This window comes from Acanthochromis polyacanthus, chromosome 15 (assembly GCF_021347895.1).
Source record: "Acanthochromis polyacanthus isolate Apoly-LR-REF ecotype Palm Island chromosome 15, KAUST_Apoly_ChrSc, whole genome shotgun sequence".
NCBI classification, from domain to species: Eukaryota; Metazoa; Chordata; class Actinopteri; family Pomacentridae; genus Acanthochromis; species Acanthochromis polyacanthus.
The window spans coordinates 8,420,836-8,434,341 of NC_067127.1; the positions used below are offsets into that span (position 1 = coordinate 8,420,836).

At 42.6% G+C, this 13,506-nt stretch overlaps 1 protein-coding gene across 2 annotated transcripts in view; it reads left to right on the forward strand.

Moving 5' to 3' along the window:
• The first annotated feature begins 451 nt into the window (after positions 1-451).
• LOC110945454 (protein kinase cGMP-dependent 1) overlaps positions 452-13,506 on the forward strand; it is an 84,508-nt gene continuing 71,453 nt past the window's right edge. Inside the window, exons 1-2 of one of the 2 annotated variants that reach the window (XM_022187048.2) lie at positions 452-1,125; positions 9,824-9,990. In XM_022187048.2, the coding sequence (XP_022042740.1) occupies positions 869-1,125; positions 9,824-9,990 (424 nt within the window). In that variant the 5' untranslated portion in view covers positions 452-868. Of the gene's footprint in view, positions 1,126-4,206; positions 4,959-9,823; positions 9,991-13,506 lie in introns of those variants that run through there. The other variant, XM_022187041.2, reaches the window with a different exon arrangement.

Here is a 13,506-nt window from a genome sequence, read left to right on the forward strand (position 1 = left end):
TTATGTTGGATGGAAACAATGACTGCCTCTTTGTTATCTTCTGCGACAGTGGTGCATCAATTTTGTTGGTACTTTCAGACAGACAATCTAATTTATGATTTTTTTTGGCAGTATTTTGGTTGTTAAATGAGTTTTGTAAACTTGGTAAAGACAAAAATCATTCACAGAAATCTCCAGTGATGTTCAAGTGCAATCACAGAAGCTATAAGGGAATATAAGTGCCATTTGCCTTACAGAGAGGACTGATTTCACTTCATTAAAAAAATCTGACCGTTGCAAACAAGCTGTAATCCACTGCCCTGTGAAGCTAGTGCGGGACAATTGATTTTTTGTGTGCAATTGGTTAGGTCAGGGAGGTGATGTGTGCGTTTTTGTCGCTTAGAGGGTGGTCGGGGTTGAGCAGATAGATGGTAAACAAATATTTGACAGCAGCAGCAGCAGCAGCTCTGTGGGCTTCCTCTGTGCTGTGTTTTGCAGCGTGAGAGGCGGTGAACTACAGGAGTTGTCTCGACTCTTCAGTGCCCAGTTTTGATGGCCTGTGAGAGGAAGAGCTGCTGTAATTGGTTTCTCAATGAAGGATCATCAGCGGCTCCCCGGAGGCTCGGCGGACTGTAGCGCAGCGCTGCTCCACCAAACCGTCCGCTCCTCGGCTCCTAAACGCCGGCTACTGAAATAAACAAGTGGGCAGTGAAGGGGACTCACGGAGCATCATCACACTGCCCGTATTTCAGAGAAGTGTGAATCAGAGGTGGGGGGAAGAGAGGAAAATTTTGTGACCGCGGTTTTAGGAGTGTAAAAAAAAAAAGACAAGAAAACAAACACGCATCGAGGAGAAAATCGCAGCAAAGTTTAGACGCAAGAATTCAACATGAGTGACCTGGAGGACGACTTTGCCAAGATCCTGCTGCTAAAGGAGGAGAGAATACGGGAGTTGGAGAGGCGGCTTGCGGACCGCGAAGACGAGATCCAAGAACTGAAGAGAAAATTGCACAAATGTCAGTCTGTTCTGCCCAGCGCTCAACTTATTGGACCTAGGACCCGCAGGGCGCAGGGCATCTCCGCGGAGCCCCAGACGCACCAGGACCTGTCAAGGCAGTCGTTTCGGAAATATGCCAAGTCCGACTGGTAAGACACTTTGAGCAGGCGGTTGTACTTTATTCCTCTACTACGCCCATGTGTCTGTTGTTCTGAGTGCTTTTCTTTTTACTGACAGGATGAGGAGATGTTTCCATGAACATTTCGGTTATTAAGACGCACAACTCTTGTTTGTTTTTCTAGAGGAATATAAAAATGAATGTGCATGTGTTGCAAACTCGTGGCTCTTCAGTGCCCCCTCTCTATGTAGCATATTTCCTCATATTTCCCATCTTTTCTCCGAGTCTTTTCCCTCTAAATGAAACACTGAGAGGTTGTTTTTTTGTTGTTGCCATGAATGGACGAGCACTTTCATTCTTGGGGGCCGATGACGCAGATCCAAGACGAGCTCCAGAAAAGAGCTCCTAATTGATCAGATCCATCATGGCAGTCCCACAGGACACAGACAGGAGGAAGTGCGATGCATTATTGGCTTTTAGTAGCTGGACGCTGAGGACCCGAAGTGCATGTCTGAGGATATTTAATACTCCATTAGAAAACGCTTTGTTTGACCATATGCTTCCTTCATCACCTTGCCTTGCTCTTTTTGGGGTTCACAGTGTAGTTATCCTTATTTTTAGGGGTTTCATGATAGGCCTTGCACTTGAATAGTTACCACTGTTCAGTTTGTTTAGTTGTGTTTATGCACAAGAGGAAAAAAAGTTGGACAAACTCTCTGTACCTTTAATTTATTCCCGTCTGTCTCCATTACCAAAGTCCCACCAAGATAAATGACTTGTTATACTCATGTCACACACACATAAGCACACTCTGTTGACTCACTTAGTGCAACAGACAATGGGGTTAATTTTATTAGGATGGCGAGACAGTTTCCAATCTTCATTTGCATTAGTATGTGGCAGACAGGGAAAGTCCTCATTTGGGATCATTAGCTGATGCTCACTGTGTACCTTTAGATGAACACAAAGAGTCCTGAGGCAAGAATCAATAGAAAAAAAAACACTGAGTGCTGTGGAAACCATGAATGGGTCTAGTTCATTGAGCAGTAATCACAAACAATCTTATACTGAAGATGAAAGTAATCAAGCAGACTAATCATATTGTCAAGCTTTCCATAGAAGCAGGTTCTACTCTGAAAATGGTCAAATTACGCACTGGTGATGGATGGAGAGTGTCTGAATGGGGACTCAGTGGACAGTGGACATGCTCAGGGCAATAAAAATGGAAGTGAACCTGTTTGCATTTGCGCAGAGCACTGGTGAGGTGATTGCCACCGGTGCCTGGAGGGCAGGGCGTCCACCTGAGCCGCCGTGCCCGCTGGGCCGCCGCGGGGTCGGGGACGATGTGACCCCCCATTAGAGTCAGGACGTGGCACCAGGCGGCGGCCCACCCTGCTCCTCGGATTACCGCAGCATGGAGCAACGGATCCTGTTTCTATTGATCCGCATAGGAAAAGGGCTGAGCTGGATGGCTAGAGAGGTGAAATTTAAAGCGCAGAGGTGCTTTGAAGGACAGTGGGAGGGCCTGTTTGATGATGGGGAGGATGCAGGGACGCTGCCTGACATCTCCAGGCACCTGCAGTTTCCTGATATGAAGTAAACTTTGCTGCTGCCCAAGCTCTGTGCCCCTGCCACCTTTCCCCAGACAAAGATAAAAGCAAATTTGCTTTTAATTAGCTCAGAGGAGGAAAAGGCTGATTTGGCATCATTAAAAAAAAATGGGTGTTTGTATTTAGAGAAGAGCACAAGAAGACAAATCGTATGGGAAAAATATATGAGGCATTTATTTTAATGACTTAAACAGACAGTTAGCTCTGCTGATTGTTGAACAGATGTTCCTCACAGTTGCTTTCTCTCATTTAAAGTTTCACAGCTGACATCTAGCCACAGTCTTTGCTTCTGTGATGTCTGGAAGCAGGTTTGACACTGTGCTTTGCAGCTGATGTGTTTTTGTTTTTGCAGATTCTCACATTTGGTCCATGGAAACCTCCATTTCCAACCTTGTTTCATCACAGGCCTAAGTGTTTTTGCTTTCACTGATATTCTAAACCACCTAATTAACTACATACATCAAAAATACCCTGTTTCTTAATGAGGTTGCACTGATGATCCACTAATGCAATATTACCAATACAAGATCATTTAATGTCCCTAATCTTTCTTTCTTTTTTTTTTTTGCCTTCATGCCATCTTCTTGTTGCTTCCCTGAGAGTTCATCCTTTCACACACCACAAGAGGGCAGCTGTGATCTTTTATTAGACCATCTTTCTCCATCCAGGCTTATTTTTTGCATGCTTCTTGACAGGAAGAAGATGTCATACCACCACACCAAACGCACCCATCCTCATAGGCTAGGGAACCACTTCTTTTTGGTCCTTACTGTCCTGCCCTCTTGGCACAGTGACTGCAGTTTTAGCCCCAGTAGCTGCTCATTCTGTCAGACTGTCCTTGGCAGTTGGTGCTCCTCTGAATGCATCCAGAGCGCATGAGGCCAAATGCTGTTCGCTGAGCTTCAGATGACTCATTGGGATAATGTAGACAGACACCAGTGGTCCTGAGAGTGCACACAGTACCATATTAGATTGGGAATGTGGAGCTGCTGTGGGGAGATGTGAGCCTCGCTATCTTTGCCATTTTCATGTCTGCTGCTACTGCTGCTTGTTTGGCACTCTTTCAGATAATAACACTTTGCCTTTGGCACCTTTTTTACTTGCTCCAGTTTGGAATCTGGCACAAAATTAATAGCTGTCAGACATGGACTGGTGAAAAGTTGAATTATTTGCCTCCAGTGTGTCAGACATTATGTGCCCTAAAGGTTTAGTGGGGTTCAAATATTGGAGACAATACTTTCTAATATTTGCACTTTTTTCCATGTTGACAAAACTCACAAGCAGTCCAGCATAATATGCGCATATGACCCCTCTTCCATAACAGGAAACTGCTTTGTTTATTTTTGCATGAAGGTTCATTAAGTTTTCCATCACCTTCAACTTCCATTAAGGCTCCGGTGCTCATCTATTTGTAACTGAGCAGCCTCGGGGCGAGTTACTGAGGTATAATGACATGACTCTCCGAGCAGTGGCTTTCTCACTGACTCCATTATTCATGTGAGACGAGCGCGGCTCTCTGTGGAGTGGCAGACTGCACTGTGCCACAGATTCCTGTAGGCGCCCTTCTCGCAGTGCGCTCTCTCCGGGTCGTAGCCTGACGCACTCGGGGAGGACGGTCCTCCGCTGTCACTCCGCCGAGGGAGGGAGGAAGAGAGGGAGAGAGAGAGCGAGAGAGCGACAAAGACAGTGTAAACTTTGCGTGATTGTAGCTGAGACGCTTTATGAGCTCACCTTGGCAGTCGCGTCAACATACCTTCTCCTAAAATCTCCAACATCCCCCCTCGTGGCGGCGGAGAATCCCCCCTCAGGAGAGAAAGGGGCTGCATCCTCCGGAGCTGTTCATGCCGGATAAAGTTTGTGAGCGGCGTGGTAGAGGAGAGAGGACAAAGATTCGACTGCACACCTTTCGATAAACTTTATTGGGAAGTCGCTCGTCGCCGCCAATTGACATGGGAACCTTGCGCGACCTCCAGTACGCGCTCCAGGAGAAGATCGAGGAGCTGCGCCAGAGGGACGCGCTCATCGACGAACTGGAACTGGAGCTCGACCAGAAGGATGAGCTTATACAGAGGTTACAGAACGAGCTGGACAAATACCGATCCGTGATCAAACCGGCAACCCAGCAGGTCCACAAGCAGAATGAGCTGCACGAGCAGCAGCGGACGAAGAGGCAGGCAATCTCGGCCGAACCCACTGCCTTCGACATCCAGGATCTTAGCCATGTCACCCTACCTTTCTACCCCAAAAGCCCACAGTAGGTCAAGATTCATATTTACTTTTGATGTCGATCATTTTGCATTAGCTGTTGCTCCAGGCTGAGCTCAATCACCCTTTGTCACCTGTCTAATTCCTGTGCGTAATGATGCATGTGGCGCAGCAGGTACTTCACCTGTAGCGCACAGGGATGAGGAGGAAATGCTCTCTCTCTCTCTCTCTCTCTCACACACACACACGCACGCACACGCACACGCACACGCACGCACACAGACTGAATGAAATGTGACACAATATCCTCAACCATGAGAAATCCGAGAGAAAATAAAGAAGCTGTCAACAGTGGCAGTCATCAATAGGATTATCAGTTGCCACAGTGATCAAAGGCTGTGTATCAATAAGCCTGATCACTGGCTTACCTGAGAGAGAAATGAAATGCCATCCAGTGACAGGGTTTAGAGAGCTGTTGGTGGTAGATCTGTGTAATGTAGCAGTTCCTATTTTATACAAGCTGTGGTTCTGTGACAGACAGTCTTTACAGGCTCTCTGTGCATGTTTACCTTATGACTGGTCTAGACCCAGTCTTTCTGTTTCTCTCTCTCTTTCTCTCCTCTTTGCAAACTCAAGCAAACACTCTCTCCTGCTCAACTTGGTCTGCGATAAGAACATCTCGAACTGGCACTAAAATAACCTTGTTTTGTGAAGTAATCCAGCTGGTTTGAACTTAAAGGTTGAATTATGTCGATTCAACATTGGCTGGAACATTAATTCCATTCATTCCACAAGTGCATTGAAAAGTGCATACACTGAATGTGGGTAATACATTTTCAAATCTGGCTTAGTGGGACACTCAAGCCACTTAACGTGAGCAAAAAATAGAGTGTTTAAATTTAAATTGCCAGGGTATTATCTACTTAAATATGGCCTTAAGGGACCAATTTCTACTCCCCATGCTGGTGGTTTGAGCCTAAGAGGCAAGGAAACCCTTCAGATTTGGCACTGAGATCAGATGTGTGCGATATGAATGTCATTATTCTGCTGACACACAAACAAACAAAGCTCCAAGGATTTTATCAAAGCAGATTCAAAAAAGAGGAGAGGGGTTTCTTTATTTGAGCTGCAAAAGGCCATTAGTCTTTGTTTATACCTGTCAGCCATGTGTGTTGGAGGAAAAAACAGAAAGCGGGCGCTTTTCTTGTGTTTTTTGCGTCTCACTTTTGCAAATGAATGGGGGATCATAGAGGCCAGCTTGAAATGGCAGATGCAGAAAACACTCTAGAGTGACCATTTCATTATGATAATCATCCTTGGTCTTTTATTATGTGTGCCATTTCCATTAAGAGATTTTCCCAGAGACTCTTAGCTGACTTGAAGATAAGAGTATCTGTGAAATATCCATGCACCAATCCATTAGCTTTACCTGTTTTATCCAGTTAATCCTTAAGAAAACTGCTGGATTGTCCTGTATTCTGACTTTTTTTTTGATGTCTTGACCGCTGAGGAGTTTCAATGCAGTTAGATATCAAAGTCGATGGGAAAGAATGAGTTTGAGATCTGTCAGACTTCAACTCCGAAGAAAAGGTGACTGATTTTCAATTGTAATCCGCATGTGAAAACTCAAAGCTTCTGAAAATGTACTTATTCTTACTAAGAGGTTGTCTGAACATCCATCAAGCCTTTCAGCAGCAGCTGTCTAAGGAGCTGCATCTTTTCACACCATTCACATAGCAGAAAAAAATGTCATTTTGTGTAATGTCTCACTTCTAATAAGCATATACATGAAAAAAATAAGACTAAAAAGCAGGCAGACTATTAAAGGCAAATGACTCGAGTGCATTTGGGAACTATTTTCTTGTTATTTTCACTGTATTATTATTATATTATTCAATTTGTTTGGGCATTTTTTTCCTTGAGCTAGTTGCCGAATTTAATGCTTTCTTAATGATATAAAGCAATTCATTTAAATCAGAGTAATTTATTTTTTGTTGTGTGACTCTTCAAAGTTTAATTTTGTTACTGTTCAATTGAGAATAAATAGGTTTGCTTTCTTCCCCTATTGTAATGAAATATGCAAGTGCCATCGTGGGCTAAAAGAGCTCCATTACAGTTTCATTGTTTTGGTTACTGAAGTGTAGCCATAGTGCCTGTTGGAAATGGCCGAATGTTTATATTTTTCTTCCATTCTTACCCACTTTATCATCTTTACAAGACCCATAGACATTCTTTACACATAAGCAATCTATCCGTCTGCCTCTTATTTCTGTTAGCCTCTCCCACTTTTCTGCCACCCCTCTTCTTTTTTCCTCCTAAAAGAGCATATTTTCTCCTTTTAAGGAAGGCTGAACTTGCTCAGCCCAAACTTCACTACTGGATGAAAGCAAATATATCATCCTCACAAAGGAGAGGGAGGCAGATGTTTTTATAAGGGTCTGGTCAGAAGATGTTGCTCAGCGATGGCTGCTATCAGGGACTGAAACGGCTGGAAATCTCCTGGGTGTAAATGTAAGAGAAACAGGGTCAACAAGGCACATTTCCAGAGGGTTGGAGGTCAGCTGTGGGAAAATAATGCATTTCCAGCTTTCCTGTTAGTTTAGTCAATTATGTGCAGCGTCTGCTGGGTCTGCATAAAATGAAGCCTATTTTTAAGTGTCACCAGCAGCACTTCCCGCCATTATTAAGGTTGACTACACAAAACGTAACGAGAGCTGTCAACATTACATCCTAATTATCTTCTCCTCCTGCTGAAAAACGAAGAAGGCTTCAACATGGATTGCTTGGTAATTTAAAAATAGGTGCAACACATCAATCATCCATTTTAAAATTTCAAGCTGCTGTATTTTTTGACTCTCAAGGGCAGGAAACAAATATCTAGCCAGGACCTTTTGGGTTATCCAGGTGGATTTGTTGGAGTAGTACAATAAAAGTCTTAATAAAATCCTGAAAGCACGGATGCTATTTATCCACAGTCTGGTTTGTCCCTTTCAAATGAGAGGACATGAAATGACAGGGTATTCTAGCATAATGAGACTGCTAAAGAAGGGCATTTGCAGGGGCTTTTAGGCAAAAATTAATTCTCATTCTTTGGGTTTTCCAATAAAATGTGACAACTAGTTAATGTCGGTCTTCAGTAATTTAGTTTCTCAGTTTTAAATGCAAATGTCAGAAGCAGGGATCTGTAGTCCTTGGAACCTCAATTGAAAATTCATGAATGTGGAATCAATGCAAAACACAAATTATAAGAACCACCGTTTTGATATTTCAGCGTTTGAAACTCAAAACAAGATTCCATTGCAAAGATGATGCACTTGAAATCTGTAGTTGCCGGTGAAGGTTGGATTTTTTTGGATTTAGCTGCTTCTCAGTGGAGATTGGCATCTCTCATCTCACAGTTTGGGGAGTTTTCTCATCTCAAACAGCGACATTGTTTCTCTCTGAGATTCGATAGTGCGACCCATGGTTTATTGGAGAAGCGTTTGTGACCTTAAAAGTTCAACGTGAAGATAGGTAAGATGCTGGCTGTAAAACATTACCTCATATGGGGGAGTTTGTTGTGCTTTTTTTGAAAACACAGACACAGTGCTCAGCATATAAATCATAAGAAAGAAAAAGAAAAGAAAAAGCCTGGGCACTGGTGATACTGTAGCTTGAAGTTTTGTTTATGCAGTTGTGTGGTTCGTGAAGGACTTTGCTGCTGGCTGGCAGCAGGGCAGACAGGCCTGTGTGTACTGGGAGTACTACTTCATAAATGCCTTCCAGGTTATTTGCCCTTTTATCTATAAGCTCTTCAGGTGATCTGCGTCAACAATGCACCAAGAAATCAGTTCCCTGGAAAGGGTACCAAGCACAAAAAAAAGGCAGGAGGCCGTTCAGTAGTGGCTCTGAATCCTCTTAGCAGGGGATAGCTGTTGCTTTCTGTTTTTATGTATTAGGCTTTAAAGGCTTGCCTTCTCAGTGGGAGGTGTCTCCTTGCTGGATTAACCCTGATACATATTATTAACCTTGTTCATATAGCTGACACTCTGTTACAACCGGCACGCAGTCGAGCAACTCAGACTGCGGTGATGACACGCTTCAATGAATGAGTGATCTTGACTCACTGTTCAGGATCTGCTCTGCCTCTGACTTCCCTCCCGTCTCTCGACACTTCTTTCTGTGCGAGTGGATCGGGCTGACGCTCGCTTTGACGTTTCAAACTTCGCTGCACCTGGCCTGCGCTGACCTGTTGTCAACACATGGACACCTTTTTATGTACAAATACCTCTCCTCTGGTACACCACCTGCGTCAAATGTGAGCTCCTGGATTTAAAAAGCTAATTCGACATGTCCTCATTTGTAATATTGTCAGCCTGTTCATTTCCCCTGCTCTTCCTTTTCGCCCGGCCTCGCAGAGAACTCCTGCACCTTGACAACTGCATGTTAGCCGTACAGTTAATTACATTTTGTTCCATCCTTGCATAGTCATTGCAAAAAATACTTACCTATGGAATGCCCTAATGACTCTGCAGTCTGAAGGTCGAGCTGGCTTTCAGGAGAGCAGCTCTGAATGGAAACAATCTGTTTCCATTTGGCATGGATTTAACTATTTATTGACTTGTTCCAGCATTTGGTGGGAATAAAAAGGTTTCACCTTGATGTCTTTGCAATGAGGATATGTTTTTTGAAAAGCTGCTGCGCTGTTAGAGACAGACTGTAATTGCCTTAGAAATAAGCAATGTGCTGAAAAGGTCGTCATCCTTCACAGGAGCTTAGAGAATATTCTGATCTTCGGTTTTGTTCCAGATGTGTGTGTGTGTGTGTGTGTGTGTGTGTGTCTGTGTGTTTCTACAAGAGAGCGACACCAATGCCATGCAAATTTGTGTTTGTGCAAGTCACTGCTTGTACAATGATGGCCTCATTTTGTTCCAGGTCCAAAGATTTGATCAAGGAGGCCATCTTGGACAATGACTTCATGAAGAACCTGGAGCTGTCGCAGATCCAGGAGATCGTGGACTGCATGTACCCTGTGGAGTATGGAAAGGACAGCTGTATCATTAAGGAGGGCGATGTGGGCTCGCTGGTCTACGTCATGGAAGGTAAAAGCACACATGCACAGACTTAAAATCTTAAAGACGCACAAATCCATTCAACTGAAAACCGCAGGTAGAAGGAGCACAATGACTCTAAAACGTCTAAACTCTCCTTCTAAAAAGATGTTGTTGAATCGGTTGGCATGTGTCTGCCTTTGAAAGCCTCATCATGGCAATCAGGGACAAAGAAATGAAAAGGCATTATTGATGGCTTTCTGCAGCGTGATGAACTATAACTGAAAACTATAACACTTTGTGATGCTGTTTGATTTACTCATGTCACATTGATTTTATTTTGTATGATGCTGCGTGCCTGCTTAGTCCTTTATGTTTCATTCCTTTTTAGCTGTATTGTTTCAGCATGTGGCTTCTTTTCTTTTAATTTTTTTTGTTTATGGAATGAATGTGAAAACTCTGATGACAGGGATGACAGCAAAACGTCCACTTTGACATTAATAGGATTTGTGAAAGGAGAATTTTTGCTGTTTGTGACAAGTGATGCTGCAGTAAAAAGATTAGAGAGCCATTGTCAATGACAACAGATTTGACCTCGGACAAAGTGGCCTCACTCAATGTACACACGATGTAACTGATCTTTATATCGAGGTGACATTCACAGATGTTATGCCAACTAAATATAGAACATATAAATTATTATTGCTGCTCGACTCCTGCCTAAAACTTTATAACTTGCATTTGGCTCTGACATGCAGTTTCATTAGAAGTGTAATTAACCTGTAATAAGGATTTGACAGTTTAATTACATTTTCAAGTTGCCTGTATGTTTGTAGTCCCTTTCTGTTGAGCAAAATATCTCAGAAACACTTTGAGGGAAATTCAGCTCAAACAGTCGCTTAGACTATAGGATGAACTGATTAGAATTTGGTTGTTAAAGGCCAAAGGTCAGAGGTCACAGTGGTAAATCATATTTTTGGCCATAATTCAAGAATCAATCCATCCATTTTCTTCTACTTGTTCTGGTTTGGTCCCAGTGGCAGCAGGTAACGTAAGATATTCCAGACGTTCCTCTACACAGCAACACTTTCCAGCCCAAGGCAGATAAGATGTGCAATCCTTCCAGTGAGTTCTGAGTCTACCCAGGGGTCTCCTTCTACTTGGATGTGCCCAGAAGATCTTCAAAGGAAGTCACCCAGGAGGCATCCTGAACAAACTCAGCTGGCTCCTTTCAAAGCGAAGGAGCAGCAATGCTACTCCGAATGTCCAAGCTCCACACCCCATCTCTAAGGCTAATCCAAGCCACCCGTGGAGGAAATAGATTTCAGCTGCCGTCTAATTCTTTACGTCACTACCCAGAGTTCATGAGGGTTGGAATAAAGACTGAAATATATCGAGTAAATGGTAAACCGAGATCAGTAAGTTGGTAAATCAGCTCCCTCTTAACTGTAACAGTCCGGTACAACAACTATTGACACTGCCTGAATCTGTCTGTCCATCGCAGAGTCCATTTCCTTGTTGCTCATGAACAAGATCTTGAGTTACGTAGCCCTTTATATGGCAAGTGATCATATTTGGTAACTTCCGCACACATTAAATATGGCATTGCTTCCGCTTCTCAGTGAAGTCAAGAAGCATGTGGTTTTTACCCAGCCAATCAGCCAAGATCACTTTACGTTACATCCCACTACATCGTACATTTGACCAATCAGCAGCGGCCTGCAATATATCAAACTTTCTCTTTTCTTCGAAGTTGGAAAAAGATGGACTTGCGACTCAGTCCTCTTTCATATTTGCGGTTGAAACGTCAAGACTAACCTTGGTTAGTTGACAGAACTGAAACATTTTATGGTTGAGTCGTTGTGTTAAGTGAGGATATATGCATTTCTTGGAATGTTGTTTGTACCAGTTACCATATATGGTAACTTCATTGAGCTTGAATTTAAACACGAAAATTTAAAAAACTTGAAAAATGTCACAAAAGTACAAAAGTCTTATGTCCTCCAATAACACTCTAGGGTTGAAATTTGGAATTTCAAAGTATTTCAACGAGTGCCCTTTAAAAAGTTTTCTTGAGGATCAAAATTCATACACTAATTATTACATAATTCCACTCAAATGTCTATCAGGACAAATTGAGGGAGTGCTGACATTTTATACCCAAAAGGTTAAAGGTAAGCTTCACTATATAATGCATAATGACCTGTAACAAACATTTTCTGGCTGTTATTCAATGTCATAACTCAGGAACAGAAGGGGGAGATTGAGACAGCGTCTAACATTTGGTCTGATATTGAACTGGTAACACTAATCTTAGGTGCCCACCTTGAATCTGTGGTGATTGTATTGATCTTCTGCGCAGCCAGGGTGAAGAAGCATCCACATTTTGGAATTACTCTTTGCAGTAACATCTGTAGTTAGTGACAATAGCGGGTTTCTCATTGGAAATTATTCACTGAAACCATACATGCTAATATTGTGATAGCTCCAATCTCACCACAAAATACACTCAATAATTTTCTGTTAAATTCCTTTAAAGTCTTCAATACATAGATTATAAGTCTGGAAAGACGTGGATGTGAGCTGCAACTTGACTGGTTGGTTTAAGTACACTTGCACGAGGTGGTAATTCTAATTGGTTATAGGGAAATACTTTCAAAACCTGAACAATGAGAGAGTGAAAGCGAATGAAGGATCTGCAGAGACTGTGGCATTTAAAGGTTAATATTTTACTAGGACGAATGAATCAAGAAAATTGATTGTTTCCTCTTTTGTCAGCCACCTCTTTCTATTATTGGGTTGGCAAGACATTTCCTGGATGCCCCACTCAGCCAAACATCGTTACGAATAGATTTGTGGCAAAGTAGGGCTAAAATAAGATAAACGGCATTTGGCTCAATCCCGCCGCAAATATATAATTCTATAAAAACATACTTTGCACTTGAATCTGTTTGAACTTAGGCAGGTTGGACTTGTGTTACGACGAAAGTGTGCGCAGACGTCCCACAGCTGTACTTTGTGATTCCATCTGAGCGTTTAAATCCACATTTCTCTGGGCTCTGCAGCGAAACGCTACTTACTTTAATATAATTGTATTGTAGTCACAGGAGCAATTTTTTCTGCAGATGTGAGCACGTTTTAGTTTTAATACCTTTGTACTGGAGAGGAATGGAAATTCAAGGCTTGTTTTACATTGAGATGCTGCTGCGTTTACTTAAGTAAATGATCTGAGTGCTTCTTCTGTTTACTTTCCCATTGCAATAAGGACATCACTTGTAGCCCTTATCAGTACACTGTAGAGAAGTCAGATATGTAAAGAGTTTAACTGGTATAATGCAAATCAAATGCAAAACACAACTATGAACTGCCGCTATCATGAGGCGAAATGTCAGCATCAGTGGACGTCTTTGGCACAACAAAATCAGGAATTGTATTTTTACGCAATTCAGAACTAATTAAAAAAATAATAAAAGAGACATTTCATCTGTGATAATTGCAGCACTGGCCTGGTAGACTGCAAGAGTCACGGGCAAAAACAGTCTGAATCTCCAGACAGTGAGCCTAAAA